Here is a 24,270-nt window from a genome sequence, read left to right on the forward strand (position 1 = left end):
GGTCCTGAGGGACACCCTGTCCGCGTAAAATGTAATAAAAGGCTCCACAGCCATGAGAGCCTGTAGTTCTGAAACCCTTCTTGCTGAAGTGATTGCCAAAAGGAAAGCTGTTTTCCAAGATAAAAACTTTATATCCACAGTAGCTGCTGGTTCAAAAGGAGGCAGGGTGAGTTTTTCCAGCACAAAATTGAGGTCCCATGCAGGAGTTGGTGATCTTCTGGGAGGCCTTACATTTCTGACCCCTCTAAGATAAGCAGAGGATGAGAAAAGATGGGAGGCTCCGTGTTGCAACGAGCTGAGATGGCAGAGGCATGGATTTTTATTGAAGAAAAAGATAGGCCCTTGTCAAGCATCTCAGTCAAGTATTGTAAAATCTGAGGGATATTTGGTTTTGCTGTGTCCGTTCCTTGTGCTTGGTTCCAAGCACATAATCTCTTCCATTTATCAGCATAAGATTTTCTAGTACTAGGCCTTCTGGCTTCCAAAATGACATCCATCACAGATTTACTGAGAGGTGTTGTTTGAATAATTACATGATCATCCATGCTGCAAGGTTCAGAGTTTGGAGCTGAGTGTGCAGAATTTGATTGTTCTGCTGAGACAGTAGATGAGGTATTTGAGGCAAGTACCAAGGAGGGAGTTGAGACATATTCCTTAGAATTGGGTACCAGTGCTGGCAAGGCCAGTCCGGAGCAATTAGGATCATTTTTTGTTTTTTCCTGTCTGACCTTTATTAAGACCTTGGAGAGAAGAGTGAAGAGTGGGGAAGGCCTAGACTGATAGGTTTTTCCAACTGAAGGACAGGGCATCCACTTTCCATGCTTGTCTGTGATAAGTTCTTGTGCAGAATTTGTCCAGTTGATAATTTTGGGGAGAGGCAAATAGATCTATGTCTGGGCTCCCCCATTTCTGTGTTACCATGCTGAAGATTTGTGGATCCAGTTTCCACTCGTGCGGGTCCATAAGATTTCTGCTTAGATCGTCTGCCAGAGTATTTTGTTTTCCTGGCAGGAATTGAACTTTAGGATGTACTTGGTAAGTCAAGGTTGTGTTCCACAATGCCATGGCTAGTCTGCAAAGGGGGTAGGAATGTGTACCCCCCTGCTTGTTTATGTACCACATAACCATGGTGTTGTCCATCTTTATCAGTAGTTGCCCTGGATGAAGTAAATCCTTGAAGGCTGTCAGGGCATTCTGAACAGCTAGCATCTCTTTCTGGTTGATATGCAGATGCATTTGTTTTGGGCTCCATATGCCCTGAATGCATCTCCCCACCAGGTGGGCCCCCCAAGCATAGTCTGATGCGTCTGTAGTTAGGGTTTGGGTGGCAGGGGGTAGAGTGAAGGACAGTCCCTTGTTTTGGTGACATGTCTCTTCCCACCAAAGAAACTCCTGTTGTAGGCAGGGAATGAGAGGAATCATTGTTTCCAGACTGTGACAATGTTGACTCCATAAACTTTTTAGGTACCATTGAAGTTTCCTCATATGCAGTCTTGCATATGGAATTAGTAGAATGCAGGATGTCATGAACCCCAAAGCCTGGATAATTTGTCTTGCAGATAACTGTGTTTTTGTTGCCATCTGTTTGAAGTATGTAGTCAGTTGCCTTTGTTTGTCTGGCATAAGGTAAGCCATCTGGGCAGTTGTATTCAAGCTTGCACCCAGGAATGTACTTTTTTGAGATGGTACCAGTTGTGATTTCTTTTCGTTGATTGTGTACCCTAGGCATGTTAGAAGCCTTTTTACAAACGCCAGATGTTGAAGAAGAATGTCCTTGTTCTCTGCTTGAATGAGACAGTCATCCAGGTAAGGATAAATTTGTATGCTTCTTTGTCTGCAAAATGCAATTACTGGTGCCAGGCACTTTGTAAAGACCCTGGGTGCAGTGGATAAGACAAAGGGCAGTGCAGAGAATTGGTAATGCATAAAACCTGCCTTGAAGCGGAGGTATCTTCTGCACGATTCCCTTATTGGGATATGCAGGTATGCCTCTTTTAAGTCTAGAGTCACTAACCAAGTGTTCCTGCCCAGCATAGGCAGTAGCTGTTGTAAAGTCAGCATTTTGAATTTTGGAATGTCCAGGAACGTGTTCAAAATCGATAAGTCCAGTATTGGATGCCAGGCATTTTCTTTTTTGGGTACCAGGAACAGTCTTGAATAAAAACCTTGTCCTTTTTCCTGTTCTGGTACTGGTTGAATAGCCCCCATATCCATGAGGGACGTAACTTGTTTCTGAGCCTCTGCCCATTGATTTTGTGGCAGATCTGGCCAACCGTTTGGAATTGGCAAAGCATGGAAATGAAATCTGTACCCCTGGGATACTATGTTTAATACCCACTTGTCCTGGGTAATTAACTGCCAATTTTGAGCATGAAGTGCTAATTTTCCCCCCAAGGGGGCTGCCAAAAGGTAAGTGCTTGGTGATGGTAGAGGGACGTCACTGAGACTGCTTACTGTAGGGCTGTGCTTTGTTTCCTCAAGATTTGGAGGTGAAGGCACCCCATTGCTTTGACCTGTAAGAACCCTGTGATTGGTATCTAGAGCCTTTTGAGTGCCTGGATTTGCCTTGAGAGGCTCTGTTGGACACAAGAAAGGACCAATTTTTAGTAGGCCAGTGCCTACTGAATCTGGGTGGCTGCACTTGTAAGAAATCGTTTACAGTTTGCATAGATTTAGCTTTGTCTTCCATTTTCTTTAAAACCTCTTATTACCAAACAGAGTATAATGCTGTAAAGGGGCATCCAACAATTTAGCTTTGACATGATCAGGCAGATTTTGCTCCTTGAGCCAGGCATGCCTTCTGATCACAGATCCAGTAACTGTGGCCCTGCAAAAGGCCTCCAAGGAATCAAAACCACATTGCAAAGTATGCTTTCCTGCCTGTTCTGCTGCATGCAATAATTCCTGTAATTCTTTATTTTCCACACAATCAGAAATCAACATCATTTTCTGTTTCAATAAACCCATAACATGCTGTTGATATTTAAGCATATGAAACTGGCAGTTTAAGGCCCTAATTGCCAAGGTTGCAGACGTATAAACCTTCTTTCCCCATCTATCCAGCACCCTGGAATCTCTATCAGAGGGGGTAGGATTTTTGGCTGTAGAGGCCTTTACACCCTTGAGACCCTGTGAGATAGTTTCAGGATCAGCAGTAGGATTTTTGAATAGAAACTTGTGGGAGTCAGGAACCCTGTAATATCTGTCTGGCTTACTAGGAGTCGGAGGTAGGGAATCAGGAGTCATGCTTGATTCCAAAAACACATCATCAACAATGTCTAATACAGGAGGTATAGCCAAAGGCCTATGCTGAGGAAGAAGAAGGAAATCCCTAAGCCTCTTTTTTGATTCAGAAAAATCCTGACTCTCCCAATGAAAATATTCCCTTAAAGTATGCAAGGTTTCTCCAAAAGAATAATCCTCAGGAGGAGATGCAGATGGGATGGATTCTTCTGCATCTGAATCCTCATAGGGTGGTAGAGAAAATTCCCGATCAGAAGAGGAATCAGAAGAAATAGAAACCTGATTTGAAGATTCATAGTCAGTGTCTTGCCTAGGCCTATTAGTAGGGGGGGGGGTTGGGAACCCCTGATCAAGGTAATTAAGTCCTCAGCCATTTTGATCATCTGTTTTTTAGGCATAGGGGCCTGAGCACGTGGCTCATGCGTCGGTTTTTTAGACTTTGAAGATGTTTTTGGTCTTGATTTTGAAGCTGGCATCGGTTTTATATAAAAATGTTGAGGCCTGAAAACACCCTCAGAAGCCGGTGCCTGCTCAGCGGCTCGGGACCCATCCAAGGGAGAGACATCCGCGGGTTCAATACTCTCAGAATCTTGCGGCATACCGGACTCCGCATGGGTCTCAGTAGAGGCCTGCAACTCAAAAGTAGTGGGTATCAGGGGCTGTGAAAGTGCCTCACTGAGTACCGGCAAACCAGTGACTGGCTTAGGAGAAACTTCATCGTTTTGGACCTCGACGGTCTGTCTCTGTCTTTTTCTTTGCATTTTCTGTGAACTACGGTAGTCAGATTACTAACCGATGACATTTCAGGGTAATTAAATCTGGATCCAAAATATTTTGAAGCAAAAATATACCGATGCTTAATAGTGCATTGGTTAAATCTAGCACAAAACCGACAGCAAGGCATGTTATGATTTGGGCCTAGGCAAGGAATACAGTACAAATGAAAATCCTTATGAGGTATTTGCTTCCCACAAGTAATGCAATTATTAACTTTTACTGACATTGGTAAGGAGCAAGAAAAAGTTTCCCCAATGGAGCACTTAGCTTTAGTTTGAAGACTTTGGTTCTGAAACTCCAGTGCAAAAATTTCAGGAGTCGGCCGACCGGCACTTGCGAACTGCTTCTGCTTCGGGCACCGCGTGGCAAGAAAGACTGAATAAAATGGCGTCAGCTGCATGTTTTATACCCCCTGACAACCTGAAGTCATGGAAGAGGAGACAGCAACTGATGCAGGACCCAAGACTTTGTTATTCAGGCCGACTGAGGGCAACCTGCCAGCAGATTACCCAAATGTAATGACTGTAACAGTGAAACACGAAGAACATCTAGAGTTTCACTGTATTGGCTTGGAAGTGTTTTTATTGCTTTACGACTTCCAGGATCTGCCTCAGATCTAAGAAAAGCCCTTGTTTATGCATTTTTACAGGTAGATGCTAAATGCTACCAGCTGCATCAATGGGGTTTTTACCTGGGATAGAGTCAGATGACAAGAAATGATGTCATTCTGCAAACTATCCCAGCAGTAATATTATGGATATTAATGTAAGAACGCTCTGAGAAAGACCAAGTATTCTGTATTTTTCTTTGACCTGACAACATCAGCTAGAAGACCCACTCCCCACATCTACCTTACTTGCTCTGTAAGTAAGTTAACTAGAATATAGCAATTCTCTAGATATAGTCAGGAATATAGTAAAGCTTAATTTAGATGTTTTCCTTTATTTATTTGAAACTGTCCTGCAATGTTGTTTTAAATATTTCCTCCGATTTCGATCTCTGATGTAACTGTGATTATATACTGAGTACTTCATTGTTCTTTTATTATTTATAATTAAATATATTTAAACCTTTTATTGTGGATGATATTTGTGAGACATATTTAAGTTCTGAGAGTACTTGCATATTTATTTGGTGACACCGTGGGCCACTCCTAATAGCCTTGCTCTTAGTCAAACTACTATTTGTATTGATAGTAACATTACACAGTCATATTTGACACCCTTTAAGGACCTTAAAGTAGCTGATAAGGACGTGGCCGGTGGCAGTGATAACTACTTTATAGTCTGGGCAGAAGGGGGCATAGCTAGTAAACCTGTGCCAGCCTATCCCAGGTGTGTGTGTGTGTGTGTGTGTGTGTGTGTGTGTGTGTGTAAATCAAACATCAAAGAGTATGTGTGTCAGCTACTTGGGCAGGGACACGAAGCACTGGTGGGACAGAGAGGGTGCTGGAGGTATTGGCTTGGCCACTCAGCTGAGATCTTAACTCTATAGCTGTGTCAGTGAGGAATCTTATTGGGGATCTGGAGAAATCAGCCGCTGACTGACTGTGGTCTCCGTGTGCTATTAAGTGAAATGAAACTTGATGCAGAGAGCTGCATCTGGAAATACTGCGTGTGTACCTGTCATCCCTCCAATGTATGTCCCCCACTGATGCCAGTGGTGAGGATTTAGACTCCTTGATTACTGGGCCAGTGGTGGGGTGTCACAGAGATGATTATTAAACTCTTGATGGATAGTTTGGGATTAGTGATAGTAAGGGATGAGTAGGTGGTGTCATGGTTGGGAGAGAAATTGGGGTGAGGGTAAGGATGGATATCATGACTTAGGAACAGATTTTTGGAGAAAGTTTGGAGTACAGAGAACTTAAATTTGTTAGTAAGGATAAAGCCTTGTTTTGTGAGGACGAGGGTTGGTGACAAGATGTTTATATTTATGCAGGAGAATGTAAGATGGGTTGATTAAGTAAGGTGAGATTATAATATGCTATGGCTGTCTGTGTTGATGGCAGGATGGGTGAGTGTGGTGGTTGATTAAAGGGTGAGAGGAGTATGAGGGTGGAGAAAAAGGAAGTACGATGTATGAAGGATAAGAGATGATGGAAGGCTAGCTAGGTCAGGGGTAGCTCGTAGATGGGTAGTTGTAAAGAAGAGGTAAGGTGGGGAAAATGTGTGAGAGGAAAAAAGTAGAGGAGGGAGAAATGCAGTGGAGGGAGAGGTGAGGAATAAGCTAGACTGTGAGAGTGTGTGTGTGTGTGTGTGTGTGTGTGTGTGTGTGTGTGTGTGTGTGTGTGTGTGTGTGTGTGTGTGTGTGTTTGGAGTAAAAAGGAAAAGCAAGAGAGGGAAAGAGCTTAGCAAGGTGCTGAACAGAGTAGGGCCCCATCATAGAGGCTGAAAAAACACAACAAATTAAAACAATCTGTGAGGAGTGGATGTCTGCAACTGAGCTGGTAAGAAACCCAATTATGTCTTTTGAAGCTATTAAGGAGGGAAGTCAGTAGGAAAAGTAAAAGAGTGCAGCACGGAGGAAGGAGTCAGTTTGGGGAAAAAGGGAATAGAAAGGATCAGGGGATACTAGGCAGGCAGGATTAGGAAGGGATTGAAGGATGAAAGGGAATAGAATTATTAGGAGGGAAAGTAAGTAACTCAGAGCATGCAGGGTAGTTTAGGTGACTAGAAGGGGGAGATATGGGATGGAGCGACTTAAATTTGAACCCTTGGCAGTGTGCAGACTAAAGAGAGACATTTACAGATAATGTTTTTAACAGGATATCACAAGTATGGAGAGAAGAGCCTTAATCAAGCATACTTTAGCTCTGTTGAGTGCTTTGGTCCTGGGAGTGTTGTAGCGGGGAGTTGCAGTCTTTCAAGTTGTAGTGGGAAAAGTGCTTCAATCAGTTCTTACAAAACAACCAGGCAAACAAAAACAACTTTCTTCATTTCCTATTTCTTTATTTATGTTTCTTACCAGGAGCCAAATGCAGGTTCAGTCTGAGTCACACCAAAAATGTAACAATTACACAAAAGAGAGAGAAATGCTATGTACAAATATTTGAGGTGTATACTTTACAAGTGGAAAAGTGGAATCAGAGGAGTAACAAGAAACAAGGGAGAAGAAGGTTTAGCCTTAGCAATTGTAGTGGGTGAGACAATGTGTTTAGAGGACAAACAAGAGATGAGTGATGTTAAAGACACAGAGATCAAGCAGAAAAAGTGAAAAATGTAAAAGTTCTATGATATCAGTGAGCGAGGAGAAAGAATCTATGTACATATTTTCAGGAAGCAGGAACATAGTGGTAAACAGTGCAGTTGTGGCGTAAATGGGGTGATACTTCAGGAAATCAATGTTGATAAAGTGTTATGTCTTGTATTCTGATATTTGTATTTCTATTTGTACTGCTCAAACAGAGAAGTTTGAGTTGGGGCCTAAACTTAGTGCAGTTTGTATGATCAGTGAGGAAGGGAGTAACACATTTTGGACCAGGTACAGAGAAACTAGACTCATGTTGTTTAGTAGATGGGGCCTGGGAATAGGGCCTTTTACACTGTGGCTTCCAAGGTTGTTGTTTAGGATGGTAGTGATACATTTCATAGCAAGTGAAGAAGGATTAATTGGCGGATTAATTTGAATAGTCAGAAGCTCATAAGTAGGTTGGATCTCAGCTGTTCTGGGAGCCACTTTGCAATGGACAACTTAAGCAATGGTGTGCAAAGTGAGGGGCACTGCTGATGAACTTGCATATTTTATTAGATAAGGTTTGTAATGCTGATATGATTTTGTTAGATGAGGTGGCAAACGTGGATAAGCCACACTCAAGTTGGGTGAGCAGGACACCTTTCTCAGTTGCTGTCCTAAATGGTGATGAAAGAAACTGAGATGTTTTCTGAGCCCAGAAATGGAGGTAGATGATTTTAGATCTAACTTATTTAATACACTTTGAAAAGTTAAGAGAGTGGTCAAGCCAGATGTTTATGTATGTGAATGAAGAGGTGGTGCCAATAAAGTTGTGCTACTCAAAAAGCTTGATGGAGCTGTGAACTTTGGAAAATCTTCTGTTAGTGCCAAAGAATATAGTCTTCTTTTTTTGGGAGGAGGGTTAAGGATAAGCTTGTTAAAGGTGAGTCAGAAGTTTAGGTTCTAATTTGAACAGAACAGCCCAAAAGGGGTCTGAACCTGATCTTTCCCCCATCTTTTTTATGAATCTATCAGAATCTGGCATGTGATTGTTACGGATTTGCACTGGACCTCAGGCCTACCAAAGCTGCTCAAAGTGGTTTAAATTGCTTGTATTTGCAGCATTACCCTATGTATGCTGGTGTCCTTTCAAAGGCTTATCTATTCTATGAGGAGTGATTTCAGGGAGTGGCCCTGTCCCAGGCCCAAGGACAGAAATACTTCTCCCTCGCAAGCTGCCTGCTACTCAGCCTGGAACCAGCTCAGAGGTTCTGGTCTCCATCAGAGCTGGGAGGGGTGAGCAGGCACATGTCCCATCAGTCATAACCATCAATTATGGTGGCCAAACTGATTGATGTTTGGATTTTCAAAATGTGGCCGTAGACTGTGTGATGTTCTACTAGCTCCTGGTTGTTTTCTTGTCTTTTAGTTTGTATTACATTTTCTACTGCCATACTTTCATAATTACTGTGAAATTGCTGAAATTCCACATCTCTGTCAGTCTGTACATTGCACCAAGGAAGTGTCTGAAAAGAGTACTTGGATCAGTCAACCCACCTGGTCATCAAAATGTAATGACTACTGACTCAGAATCACTAAACATTCCTCCTCACTGTCCTAATGTTAGGAATAAGACACTGTAAGCTGTACCCCAAAAGCATATAACGCACCAACCTTAGGGCTTTACCAGGACTATCACTGTCCCCATCCACCTCTGAATATCTTTGTCCTTATAAATGCACTACAGTGATTGTACATGACTAATATATCATTATTAACTACAGATTAGTTACTTGAGCACATATACCTCTCTATTTCACCTTTATTTGTCTGATGGTTCTGTTTGTCTTAACTTAAAATCTGGTTATTAAATTGACTGTAACTTTGTTGGAAAATATGCTGTTTTTATGTAAATTGGTGTTATAACATGCAATGCAGTATATCACTTTGTTGACTGGTTACTGTTTGTAGACGGTATACCACTGTATTTTTCATGGAGCATGATTTCACTTTGTCAAGCTATTCTTTGAAGTGACAATAAAGGTGTTAGGCACAATTCTGTTATGCTTCACTCTAAATTGAGGCTGAAAAAAGGGTCATAGCCCGCCCATACACTCAAATGCATAAACAATCAAAGAAATAAATAAATAGACAAATAAATACATATTTTCTTTTTTGTCCTTTTCTCCTTCCATCTAGAGGTCATCAAGTCCTTATCCTGCCTATAAGATTGAAAACATACCAAACGCAAACAATGACACACAAAAACATATACAAGACAAAGGATAGCAGTTTTCATCAAGTATGGGAAGGGGGGCAAGCCCCCCTGCACCCCCCACACCCCCTGCTAATTAAATATATCAACTCCGAGATTGCACTTTAGTGTAGTGAAGTGCAGTCTTGGAGTTGATATATATATATATATATATATATATATATATATATATATATATATATATATATATATGTAGCAGGGGGTGCAGGGGGGCTTGCTCCTCAGCTTATATTTGGTGGAATTTAATCAGTTTTGTGTTGTCTTCAGTCAGTATTTGTATCCTATCTGTTTTCATTCTTATGGGATTCAGGCTTTTGAGTTTTCAGGCTTATAAAATTTCAGGCTTTTGGTCTCCGGCTTATGAAATTCAGGCTTTTGATCATTCAGGCTTCTGAAGTGAAACCATTGTATCAGATCAGAAAACAAAAATGTTAAACCATCAAGTCGCACCAGCAATCTTTTAATGAGAAAGGTAAATTTCAGAGTTCTGAAACAAATATGCACATAGGTGACAATGAAGGATCTTTCTTTTCTTCCTGACAAGCTGATGGAACAATTTTGTATATGTCTGCCTAATTTGGTTTCAGCCAAATTCTGCTTGCTGTTTATGAAATATGCACCGTTTTTATTTTAATTTATAGATTTACTCTAGTAGCAGTGCAATTTGCATTACAGAAAAAGTCATAATCCACACCTACAATGGACATAGGCCAGAAAATACACTTCAGAAATACAATGAAAGCAAAAATTCAGTGAAGAATAGCTTTAGAAATAATTGATGTTCACTGTCACCTTTTTGACTTGACGCCTGGCCTTGGTCTGTAATCGTGCAACTCATCTTCCATTCCATTTTGCCGTTTATACCAGTCAAACAATGTGCGGAGAATGGAAGGTAGGCAGTATTCGGCCAAGGAACTCATGGTGGTTATCAACTGTAAAAAAAAATAACGGTAAATGATAATTCCTGACTGTTTAGAGTTTATTGCCCTTTATTATAGCATATGGTTTACATAATTAGATTCACTCTTAACAAACTGCCAGCTGGCTGAAACTACTATTTACAGAAGTTGCAGTTAATGAAGAACCAAAATCAAAGTGTACCATGAGATAAATTGATTCCTTGTGTTGCAATGAGTGCTACCCATTCATATTCCAAAATAAGGTTTCCTTTAGTGCTGGTAGAGAGATTTCCTAGACTTCTGCATGCAAGACAGCCTTCTGCCACACTATTAGTAATCGTGAAAATGTATGCACTTTCTTCTGCAATGCTTTTTGCTCTGTTAACCTACTTTAGCTTACCTTATCTATGAATTTTCATTTCCCAATAAAGTGAATGCACAAAAGAACTGAAGAAACTGATTTTATTTTTCAGGTGAGAACATAAATTGTGATGATACAATTTCTACTCCATCACTGTATCATTACATGGCTGCAGCATTGTTTCTACAATCATTTTTATTATCTTATACTAAGCTTTATCAGCCTGCCATATTCTGCTGGACCACTGTCCACACCTGTTAATGAATGACTTACATAGTGTATGCAGTGACAGATAAAACACTTCATTTCGTGCAACTGTAAGTCACTCTATTGTAAATGCAACTTTGCAGCAAGGCTCCTCAAGGTCATTGTTTTAATTAGATTAACATTTACCTTTGGCTTCTGGCTATGAATATTCATAGTTAGGAATAAACGTTCATTGAAAAGTTGATGTTTACATGTGATACAGCACATATCTCATTACACTTACTGATCTAGGCCCCATTCTGTCCTTGAAAGAAAGTGTTTAAAGCTCATCTTTAAAGGCTAACAGAATTGGTGTCTAAAATATGTTGAGGTGGTTTAGTACAGGAGACAAAACCATAAAAACATGAACAAAAGAAAAAATGGAATAAGAAACACAACATCATGTAAAAGCCACATCTGTCTTTGAAAATGTCAAGAAGGCAAAACAAGTAGGGTAACAAGATTCTGAAATGTGGCATGTTATTGACTAAACTCTTTAGTCATGAAATTCTCTATAAGGCAGTACTTTTGTCCTTAACTTAGTCATAACCTCACCAATAACGACTGCAAGCCACCATGGCAGACTCAGCAGGGCTCAAATTATGTATGCCAAGTAACAATATGCCAATGTGCTCTGCCCCAGCAGTGACTGTTAAATGAGTCCTAGTAGTGTAGGTATACTGTGACAGAGGAATACCTTTGCAGAAGAGGTGGGGTTAACTTTGTCTGCAAGTACAATCGTTAGGGATTGTGCAATGCAGCTTTGTGGAGTCGTCAGGAGTTGTGCAATGCAGCTTGAGGACTTTTGAAAGTGAATCAAAATCTAGGTTTAAACACATAGTGTTTACTTGCATTGGTCAAACTGGGGGTTAGGCAGATTGATATTGAAACAAAATAGTAAACAAACAAGTAAATAAATCTTCTTCTTCTTTTGGCTTTTCCCGGTTAGGGGTCGCCACAACAGATCACCTTGTCTGCTCATGATTGGCAGTGGAGTTTTATGGTGTTGAGTTGCCAGCCTGGCACGCAACCTTCCACAGAAGGCACACACATGCACACACTCACACCTAGGGCCAATTTAGAGTGTCCAATTCACCTACAGCATGTCTTTGGGATGTGGGAGGAAACCGGAGCACCTGGAGGAAACCCACGCGACCACAGGAAGGACATGCAGACTCTGCACAGAAAGCACCCCAGCCAAGGATTGAACTGGAGAACCTCTTGCTGTGAAGTGGCAATGCTAACTGCTGCACCACTGCAGCCGCCCTCATAAATACAATAAATGGCCTCATAAATTACTCTTCTAAGCCTAGAAATGTTATTATTAAATTTATCAACATGCAGTGTTTCATAAATGCAATTACTAAATTCATCTGCTAATCAGTGAGTTAGTAACCTCCTGTGTAACACTTTTGAAGTGCTGAATGCCATCTTTTCTCCATATTACGGTAAGCGTTCAGTTTAACTGCCCATGAATAATGCCCTGCCAGGTCTGTGAATTTAACTGTATTCTGTTCTTATTATCAGACTGTTGTTATTGCAAATCGATTTCTAGCTGTTGGTGCCTCTGGACCTTCACTGGCATCATCCACTGAGGTAATTCATGCGATAAAATCAAACCAGTCTGGCTCTGTACATGAGCACGATTACAGTTTCATTCGACTCCAGTCCTCATGTTTTCTATTTTTCTTGATTCCTTTTTGTCAGCTATTAGTTTCAGTCTGGACCCTCCGAGGCACATTTTTGCTGTATCAATATATTGCTTCATTTTAGGCCACTTATAGCTGCATTATTGCTATCCCTGTGTCACCAGCAAGTGACATTAGGGATACATATTATTTAGTACTTGAAAACAAAACCAGACTGACAGCCATAGTACTGAATGTTTGTGCTGAAAGGTATTTTGTTGAATTTTGTAACATAATGAAAAGCTGAATAAGAGTATTTACCACAGCAGTATATCTTTGGGGAAGAGACTTCAGCGGCACTTTTAAAATGTAAACTTCTACACTATGATGTCATACTATGATGTCATTCTCCGATTAAATTTTGTAATATTAAAACATCTCATTGGGTGAGGTCAATGCTTTTATCATCACTCGGCTGAGTCCAATAAAAAAGCACTGGAATGTACCAACTTCATTTTTTTTTAGTGAGAAACAATTAGTAAACTTGGTGGCAAATATATTTATTTATTTGAATTATTTTTTCCAGGGGTAGAGCAGTGATCTTCATGGACCTTTTCACATTCAGCCCAGGAGCGATGTCTGGTTAAGTGACTTGCTTAAAGTCACAGTTAGACAATGGAGGCTTGGGGACTCAAACCTTTAACAGTAGGTATTACTAATACTGCAAGCATGGTATAGTTATGCATAAGTAATAACTAAAAGATGTATAAAAAAACAAGGGATTATAAATACACCTCTTCATGAGTAAATCCATTCATTATTTACACTTATGTTTTGTATTACAGCTATTATGCCATGCCTTTCAACAGTTTATTATTTTTAGATATTTAATTAGTTCACTTTGTTTACATTCTTTTTCTTTTCCAGCACATTCTGATACCTTACATTCTTGATAAGTGAACTCTGAGGTTTTACGTCTAGCCAGGGATATACTGTGACACTGCTTTTGGGAAATGAATGCTGAAGAAAGACACATTTGATACATTTTAATAAATTAATTTTAGGAATTATTAACAGGATTTAATATTGTTATTCTGCTTTAGTGAGAAAAGGAATACTGTGACCTTTCCTCCTTAAGCACCTTTTAAAAAAATGTCACAAAACGTTTTTCTTGGCAGGGTTTTTTAAGTTTATTTATGCCTTTAAAGTTAAGATTATGCTGATTACATTCACTGACAGTTATGCCTAGGCATAGTTTAAATCCTTTTTTCTGTACATTTCAATCACTGCAATTTACCCGTAAAATAAGTAGTCCAGGCCCAAACCTGTTGTGGTTGTAATTGTGCTAAATTAACCTCTCTTGTAAGTCAGACTAGTTGTTTTCTTTATCAAAACGTCCAGCATGGTAAAACACTTAAGACTGGTGATGTTCTGTTTCAGGTTTATAGACAGAAAACTGAAGATAAATGTATCATCATTGATTATTTAGAAATCTGCAGATGAATGGATGGCGCAGTGGTAGCGTTGTCACCTCACAGAAAGAGCTTCTCCTGTTAAATTCTCAGCTGGGGTGCCTTCTGTGCAGTCTGCATGTTCTCCATACACTCATGTGGGTTTCCTCTGGGTGCTCCAGTTTCCTCCCATGTTACAAAGACATGCGTCTGGAGCATTTCTACCTGGGTCTCCACTGAAAATTTAAGTCAGACTTTAACAGTAAACAAATGTTAAATAAAAAATAGCTCACCATTGATTTTTTTGAGTCATATAATCTCTGGGATGGGGCATTCCCCTTCTGTCAAGGTTTTGTAACCTTAGGGTGACAATAATTACATTGTGGCACATTGTGTGTATGTGTGGGGGGAGCTCATCCACTGTAAAAAAAAAATGCTGGTGTTTTATTTTATTATTTGTTTAGATTTCCGATACTCAGACAATCATCCCATTGGGGAGTTTTTAAACACTGATACTTTTACCATCTACAGCAAGAGGTTCTCCGGTTTGATTCTCGGCTGGAGTGCCTTCTGTGCAGAGTCTGCATATCCTCCCCCCGGTTGAGTGAATTTAAAGACATGCAGGTAGGTGCGTGCATGTGTGGGTGTGCCTTCTTTGAAGGTTGGGCACTGGGCTGACAACTCAACACCGTAAAAATTCACTGCCAATCATTAGTGGACCAGAGTTCTGCTGTGACGACCCCTACCGGGAAAAGCCGAAAGATAGTATACTTTTACCATCTGCTTTATAAACTATAATTCAGTTTCTGATATGTCTCCAAAAATGAAAATGCTGGTGGCTGTTCACAGTATTAGAGGACAGTAGTCTTCCTTCAGGAAGGATTTCTGCATCAGTGCTCATAAAACTGGGGAAGAATCCCAGGCAGCTGCATGACAAATTCAGGGTGATGCCTTAGCAGGATAGAATCCACAATAACAGACCATTTGCAATAGGCATGTATATTTGCCCAACCTGCTAACATGGACACTAAGAATGATCAATTAATTGATTCATTTGGAAATACAGTCACATGACCAACAGCAGCAGCATGATTAATGATGAGTTATGTGCCCAAATGTTATGAATACTGTTACAGGAATCCTTCATGAGGTAATATTTTACATTATCATCTATATCAGACTGTGTAAATGGACAGATGGTGTGAAGTTTCTAGGCTCTGATAATATTTCTTATGTTAACTCATAAAACTAACTCATTGGCTCAGTCTTAAGGTTCCATCCTCACAGATTCAAGGTCCAAAGTTCAGTGCTTAGTGCATCTTAACCCCCATGGGGAGTCAGAATATTCTCCCTGTATTTTAATGGAGTTTCTCTGATTACTCTGGGTGCCTTCCAGCAAAATCAGTTGACTGGCTACTATGCACATACATACATTTATTTATCTGTCTATCTTAGCACTATATGACTTGGAAATTCCAAACGTGCAGAACTCAGTTTCAGAACAGGGTCAAGGTAAATTGCTCCCCAGTCCTGAGAACTATCTAAATATAAAATAAATTATAAGCCATACAGTGCAGCATATGGCAAAACACCAGACTAAATACTAGGTTATGCAGTGAAGTCAGTTAATGTACATACTGATTATAACATACTTAACAAGGTATACAAGCTGCAATACATATAAGGTGTGACTACACACAACAACAACATTCATAAACAATGGCTTATAAAGTCTGGGAGGCATAACAAAAATATATAATGAAAGATTTAAACAAACTGCAATCCACTCATGCTCTTTAAAGTACTAATACATAGCCATGAAATCTCTGATGAACAGCACACAATGGAGCAATAAGAAATCATTGTGTAGAATAAAACATTAGTAATGTATGAAGAGAGGATGTCAGACTTGGGAATAGGACCCTGAATAGTTGTTACAGTATATTATGCATGTGGTAAGAGTAGAAACTCAATTGACAGTTCAACCTATAGGAATTTTTTTTTTCATTTGTGGATAAATGTGGATTTCTGACAAAACCTGCCTGTATTTACAATGGCTGAAATTAATACAGTTCATGTAATATCAAAGCTGCAGTCATACATCCAGGCATAGAGGAAATATTCCCTAAGGACAGATATAAAAATGAGCACTACTCAGATTTGTTGAACAGAAAAAAAGGAAGATTTTATTCCAGGTGATGCACATAGGATACAAGAAACTGGCTCTCAGTATAAAGGCCCTGAGATAATGGGGGTTCAGTGAGGTATTTATTTATAAAGGGAAGGTTACAAGCAAAAAATAAACCTTTTTAATAGTGCGGGAATGACACAGTATTATCTCAGGATGTCGAGAACATCATCAGCAGTTCTAAGATGCAGGCGTTTTATACAGTGATTGAGTTCAAACCATTTTATCTTCCTTACAGGGTCAGAGACTGAGCCCGTGGGAAAATGTTCCTGAGAAAGAGTTGGCTGTCCTCTTGTAAGCTGGCTCTATTTTACTAAGTTGGGTAGAATGAAGACTTGTGAAAATATCACAATATTTTGATGTTAAGTATTTTGAATGATAGAGAAAGCCTAGATTTTGGCTGGCTGTAGTTTTTCTGATATGTATGCTTAATTTCATCCTTTAAAGTACTACACTGAGTAGCTTTAATGAACTAACTACACAGTGGAATACTTCTGTTTAAAATTATCTGCAATGAAGAGAGATTACTAATGTGGAGTTAAAAGAACTAAATGTTGAAAAGGATGTATGCAAAATGGAATATGAATCAGGGTATGTTGTAACAGTAATGGGTCTGAAAAAGAAAGCCATGCGGTGATATGCTGTATCAAAGAGGGGATCTAAAACAGAGGCCAATTAAGTCCGTGTGTCATTCCACTCAAGCTTGAAGCAGGTGTGGCTATAGGCACAACATAAATCAAGTCCAATCTTTAATCAGTCTTACAAAATCTGTGCAAGAAAGGGGATTTTACAAAGAAGCACCAATGCAAAAACAAGTGTGAACAAAAAATGTACATGGCACTAAACCGAGGGTTGAAATAAACTGTTTATTGGTATTACTGAAATTAGAAGACTTGATAGAGCTGAAAGTATGAGATCTGGAAATGCATCTGCAGCACTAAGTCATGAATGCATTTCCGACTGCTGGAAAAAGTGTTGAAATTTAAGTTTAAAGGCAATATATCTTACAATATTTTGTAAGAAAATACTTTCAAACAAGTGAAATTTGACAAAGCTAAAGAGAGAACTGTGTGTACATTATTAACCTACCCTGCCCACTTGGTGGCACCCATGGTTTTGGGGCTGTAAACATGAAAACTGACATGACAGTTTTTTTTTTTTTTTGCTTTTGTAAAGCACTGACATTTTTTTCTGAGCTGCTAATAACTAATTTTTCTGTGCACACTAATACACACTGATGGATATTTACTAGATATTATTAGACAGATGATTTACTAGATATTATTAGACAGATGTATTTTTATATTTATAGTGTTTTAGTTTGATTATGTTTATGGTTAGATAACTGTGTTTTTTCTTGTTTTTAGTTCTTGTCACAGACCTGATGAAGGCATTATTGGATTAGTTAGCCGAAAGCTATTTTAGTTAAAAATCGTTTTACGTATATGTTATGCTTTTCTTAATACCTGATCTTGGAATGTGGGTTGCAAATAGATAGTGTTTTCCTTAACTAGGATGCAGTTTGATCTAATCTGTAGTAGTGTGTGGGGGTGGGTACTTGCTGTTCTAAAATGCATTTTTACTGCCCTGTTTATATTGTTTGCCAAGAATAGGCATTTAAAATTAAATACTTATATTTTCCATACCTAGTTCTAAGTATATAAAAGCTGATATGTTTAACATTGCAAAAATATTTGTTTTTTTGTTACTGAGGATTGCTTGTCTATGATAAAAAAGGCTTGCTGCTTTGGAAGACTACCTGGCTTTCATGATTTTTGGAAATTATTATGACTGAGCTCATCAACAAAGTTTTAAGACCACTAATTTCTCTCTCTCTTTTTTTTTTTTTTTTTTGATAGTAAGGCAGTTAGCTTCCCTCTTAATATGTAATCATTTCACTGAGAATGCATTTGGTGGGCATCTGCTGTGATAAAAAAATAATAGTTGCATGGCTTTAATTTGTATTTGATCAACACATTAATTTGCATCTCTTGACAAAACATATTTCCACTAACAAAAATTATAGAAATCATAAAAATAAACTAAATCTAAATCTAAATTCTGTGTCACAAAAATTTAACATTCTGATGAAAGTAAAGATCTAATATAGATTTTTTCACCCCTTATTATATATATCAACTTGAGGTCTGTACTATCACAGAAGTGCAAAATGATTTAAAGTACATATTTCTGTTCCACTGTTTATCCTGGAGACAGCAAAGTGCAAAACACATTATAAATTACACTTGAGGAAAAACATACTTAAGCAAACACTACCATCCTGAGGAAAAACACATTCAGGCAAACACTACCATCCAAATGGCAGCCATGGACATGAAAATGAAAGCAGATTTGGAGAATAGGGGGAAACTCATTCTATGATATTGAGTCATAACAGTCCAAATGTTGGAGGAACTCCTTAATGTGTTCTCAAACCTTTGTTCTATCCTTCCTAAAATTTGGAAATGCTGTAGAAAGTTTTGTGTTAATAGTATAAGCATTTAGGTTAAGAAGGGAGGTGATAATTAATGATCAACAGTAAGTACAGAGAAGGTCAGAAGGAGTTGCATTGTGTCTTTGTGGATTTAGAGAAAACATATGACAGCGTGCCTAGAGAGGAGTTGTGGTATTGTATGAGGAAGTCGGGAGTGTCAGAGAAGTATGCAAGAGTGGTACAGGATATGTACGAGAGCAGTGTGACAGCGGTGAGGTCTGCAGTGGGAGTGACTTGTGCTGGTGAGGTTGGAACTAGACAGATTTCTCTGCCTGTTCATTTTTTTATTTTTTTACAAAACACAACATAAACATGCATTATATATTGAGTGGGAGTCCAAGTGGACATGCTGAAAGAATCACAATAAAAACTACAGTTAGAGCACGGTATGTAGAGAGTAGAAGGGGATGAAGAGGTTATATGATCAGAGAGATAACTTTTGCATTTTCCCAAAGTCTTGAAATGTGGTTTTATTTCTGATCAGAAAATGGAAGAAGAATTAACTTTAAGAGAAGGGAGAGAAACCCGCAGTTTGGGACTAGTGACTGTGAAAGCAGGGTTTGTGCACTGAAGTTTGATTTGGATGCACTGAAGATTGATTTGGACTGTTTGAATGAGAGAACTTGTGTAGTTAAAGAGAAGAAAGAGTAACCCACAGTTTGGGACTAGTGACTGTGAAAGCAGGGTCTGTGCACTGAAGATTGATTTGGACTATTTGAATGAGAGAACTTGTGTAGTTAAGATTTCTAAGGCTGTACGTTGATGCATCTTTGAATAGCTAGTGCGAGAAGCTATTACTCCTGAAAAGTTTAAATAGTTGAAAGGCAAGTAGAAAGTCAGTAAGCTGTTTCACAAGTAGCCAGGTAGATTTTTCAATGGTTTTGTGGTGGTATTTATTTCTTGGTGAAAGAGTGATAAATCTGCAAATGGCGTTGGGATGGACTAGTGGATATATTTCTTTTAGAGGCTGTAGTAATTAGAGGGAGACAATATTCTTTAAGAACAAGTTAGATACCTTTACCCATGGCATTTCTACTAGGTCTGGATAGAAAAAGGGAGATATTCATACCTCTCAACTGTCCAGACTTTCACAGAATGTACAGATTTTTGCCTCATATTTGCGGTCTGCTTCTCATAAAATTGCATTTTTCTGGCAAATCACCAGCAAATCATTGTGTAAATACGAATAATACTCAACAACCACAATCTCTGTCAAAGGAACCCAACCACAGGAGAGCAATAATATGTCCTTCAATATTGTTCAGTGCTGCAACAGCTCAAAGACACGACGAACAGTGTCCCAAAATCAGCTTTATTCACAACAACGGATCAAGCACTTTCATCCACCAATAGTGGACTTCATCAGAATCAATTTACTAATAAAATTCAGAATATTTATACACATTTAGGTGCCAAAACTTAATATATATTTAAAGAACAACACACAAAAAATAAAAAATAAAAACTTTTGTATAATATTGTACATCCAACGAATAATTCATTAAACTTCCTCATTCTGTAAAAAATAAGGTGACAATGCTTTGTATACTATTTTGTACTACTTAGTATAACATTATTATAAAGTGCCTAGGATCTGAGTTGATTCATAATTTAAACAATAGTTCATAAATATGCTTAATATATAATAATTCACTTAAAATCAATTAACTACTTTACTAATGAACCTAAAAAAAGATTTTTTTTTAAAAATTGTATTAATTTAAAAATATTAATAATTCATAAATAATTTATAAAATATATATTTAAATATAAGAAATATAATAATACAACATGGATTTGAATAAATTTTAAAGAAATGCCATCATTAAGGCCTGGGGGAGTCGTGGCATCAGTTAGTATCTGCCATTTTGCTTCCTTCTCAGCTATGCGGAACCCCAGATTGCCTCCCCTCATATTATTAAAAACAGTCTCTATGATGGCAAATCTAAATTGATGGCTATTATCAAAAGCTTGTATATGCCTATACAATGCATTAGTCCTATCTTCCTTCTTAATATCATATAAATGTTCATATATTCTCTTCTTGAGCCTACGTTCAGTTTTTCCTATATAGTATCCTGGGCATATTATACACTTAGCTACATATTCTACATTCTGTGTATTACAATTACCTCTCCCAAATGTTATTCTTGTTTTGTTAATGTTATCCAAAATTATATGATCTACATCCATTATACAATGGCAGTACTTACAATTTCCACATCTATGTGTGCCATTATGTCTTAGAGGTATAGTGTACATCTTTTCAGATTTCTCCAAGATGGACTTAATATTTTGACCCATTTTAAGTACAAATATAGGGGCTTCATCCACGATTTTCCTAACTTCAGATTCTAATGAAAAAATATTCCAATATTTCTTCATAATGTTCTTAATATGGGTTGTTTGAGATGTATACTCTAAAATACATGCTTTCCTATATTCATTAGTATTATCCCTTTCAACACTCTGTCTAAGTGGTTTGCCTAGGACTGGGAAATATTTGTTACCCCATTCTTTTATAACTAAAGACTTAACATCATTAATAAGTTGGATCGGGTACCCTTTGTTAATAAATAAACTACTTATAAACTCTATTTCTTCCAGCATCTTATCATATTTTGAACTCATTCGGGCAGCTCGTATACACTGACCTTTAAATATACTTTTTTTCGACTTATACAGATGGTTACTACTATATTCCAAATAATTGATAGAAAAAGTACTTTTTCTATATATCCGAGATTCAAATCCCTCCTCGCTCTACTGGATATATAAGTATCTAAATATGCCAACCCATCTTTATTGACATTATACGTGAATTTCAAAAAATTGACTGGTATTGTTCAAGTACCCCATAAATTCATCTATCAATTTTTCCTGACTGTCCCATAAAATAAATATATCATCCAAAAATCTGGTATAGTATCTGATATATTTAAAATAATGGCTCTTATAAATATGTTGCAACTCCCAGTCCAACATAACCAAATTAGCATAGATTGGTGCACAGGCAGTACCCATGGCTACTCCACGAGTCTGCCTGTAATATTCCCCTTCAAAGTATATGAAATTATAATCCAGTATAATACTCATAAGTTCCATAATGACCAATGTTTCTTCCCATTCAAGTTGTGAATATGCACGTATACTATTGTAGAAACATTCTAATCCTTGTTCCTTAGGAATGCATGAAAAAAGATCAACTACATCAGTAGAAATAAATATTAAGCCTTCTTTCCATAAATCAGGTGTTAAGTTCCCTAAGAAAATCCACAAATCCTTAATCATGTGTGGAATTTTCTCATATATATGTTTAAGCTTAACATCTATAACTACATCCATAGGGAATGTCTTAGAATAACTACCAGATATAATTGGCCTGAATGGTGGGTCATGGTAATCTTTGTGTATTTTAGGCACTCCTACTATTGTCACCATAAAGGGATGTTCAACTTTCATAAAATTGAATAAATCTAAATTAATTCTACCATCAGTTAACATATCTTCCAGAAATAAATCAATCCGTCTATAACCTATTTTAATTTCATTCAAAGAAATAGAAGTATAATTTCCAGAAGTAACTAGAATATTAAATATTTTATTCACATACACATCCTGATTGTATATAACTATCCCTCCCCCTTATCTGGTTTCATAATTCTAATAGACCTGTCCCCCGTGATATCCTTGAGTAAAGCTAACTCTTTTTCACTCATATTGTTGTCAACTGTGTTATTTTTCTTGTTATTGTGCTTGTTTACATAATTTTTTAACATATATAAGTCATGAGTTACAAGTTTTTCATATAACCCTATATATAAATTAGTACGGGGAATAAAAGAACTCTTTTTCTTAATTCAATTAGTGTCAAACTTATTAGGTTCATTCCGAAAATATATGGCTAAATTTAATTTCCTAAGGTATTTTTTAATTTCAATAATACTATCTACTACTCTGAACTGATTACTAGGCACAAATTTCATTCCTTTAGAAAATAAAGTAAAATGTTCATTAGTAACTACTTTGTCAGTATAATTATATACATAAAAATAATTTTTTGATGAATAATGCCTTCTGCATCAATAATCCTTATATGTTTATTCAAATCAATTTCCTTATCATTTGCACTATTATATACATATTGGAATGGTTCATTTAATGTCATAGTTAATACTTCTCCCTCCAATGTCTTGGTGGGGGGTAATTTACATCTTGACACCATCTTTGATTTTCCAGATTTTCCCTCCATTCCCATTTTCTCATACCATTCATTCTCCTCTGTTGCTTCAATCCCCTTTGAAAATTTACATAATTTTCAAATGTGTCATATTTATCAGCCTTAAATTGAAAACTATTGCCTTTTTCATTACTTTTTCTCCACTGATATGCAGTCTTATTTTTATAATCATTAGAATCCCTTACCAATTTCTTATATTTCCTTTGTATAATGATATCAGCTTTCCTATTAACTTCACTAAATTGCTTCTGATATAAATTTTTCCACTGTTCAAACAATAAGTCCTCACATATATTTTTGTTTAACTTCTCAACTTTTTCTATATAATAACATCATTTTTCATCATTCTTCTTCATAAGCAATTTCATAAAATCACAACCAAATTTATCAAACAATCTTTCAAAGTCACCACAATTCTGTTCATTCAACTCAATTCCCATAGGAATTTTAACAAATCTGAGACCTTTCGGCACTATATGCATAGTCAAACATTGATTTAAATAAGCATTGTCTACCTTTATACCCCTGATTATATTAAGAAATTTACCCATTTGATATATCATATCACGTACAGTACCATGATTTTCATCAATACTTTTATAACCAGATTTAATATCCTTTTGTCCAATTTTGTCAAAATGAACATCATATGTAATAAAATTGTCCAAATTGTTCGTTTCATTAATTCTAGCATTGTCCACATTAATATTGCTTCTATTCCGAGGGTCTGCATAGCTGAGAAGGAAGCAAAATGGCAGATACTAACTGATGCCACGACTCCCCCAGGCCTTAATGATGGCATTTCTTTAAAACCATTTTTATTAATGAATTATTAAAGTTATATATATATATATATATATATATATATATATATATATATATATATATTTATTTATTTATTCAAATCCATGTTGTATTATTATATTTATTATATTTAAATTTATATATATTTTATAAATTATTTATGAATTATTAATATTTTTAAATTAATACAATTTTTTAAAAAAATCTTTTTTTAGGTTCATTAGTAAAGTAGTTAATTGATTTTAAGTGAATTATTATATATTAAGCATATTTATGAACTATTGTTTAAATTATGAATCAATTCAGATCCTAGGCACTTTATAATAATGTTATACTAAGTAGTACAAAATAGTATACAAAGCATTGTCACCTTATTTTTTACAGAATGAGGAAGTTTAATGAATTATTCGTTGGATGTACAATATTATACAAAAGTTTTTATTTTTTATTTTTTGTGTGTTGTTCTTTAAATATATATTAAGTTTTGGCG

The 24,270-nt window shown here is 37.2% G+C and overlaps 1 protein-coding gene across 7 annotated transcripts in view; it reads right to left on the minus strand.

Annotated features, from left to right (window-relative positions):
- FRY (FRY microtubule binding protein) overlaps nucleotides 1-24,270 on the minus strand; it is a 2,210,679-nt gene that overhangs the window by 1,197,374 nt on the left and 989,035 nt on the right. For all 7 annotated transcript variants that reach the window (XM_044073229.1, XM_044073230.1, XM_044073228.1 and 4 more), the window contains exon 4: nucleotides 10,262-10,401. In XM_044073229.1, the coding sequence (XP_043929164.1) occupies nucleotides 10,262-10,401 (140 nt within the window). The remainder of the gene's footprint in view (nucleotides 1-10,261; nucleotides 10,402-24,270) is intronic.

Source organism: Protopterus annectens, chromosome 5.part1 (assembly GCF_019279795.1).
Source record: "Protopterus annectens isolate FY-2018-M chromosome 5.part1, PAN1.0, whole genome shotgun sequence".
NCBI classification, from domain to species: Eukaryota; Metazoa; Chordata; order Ceratodontiformes; family Protopteridae; genus Protopterus; species Protopterus annectens.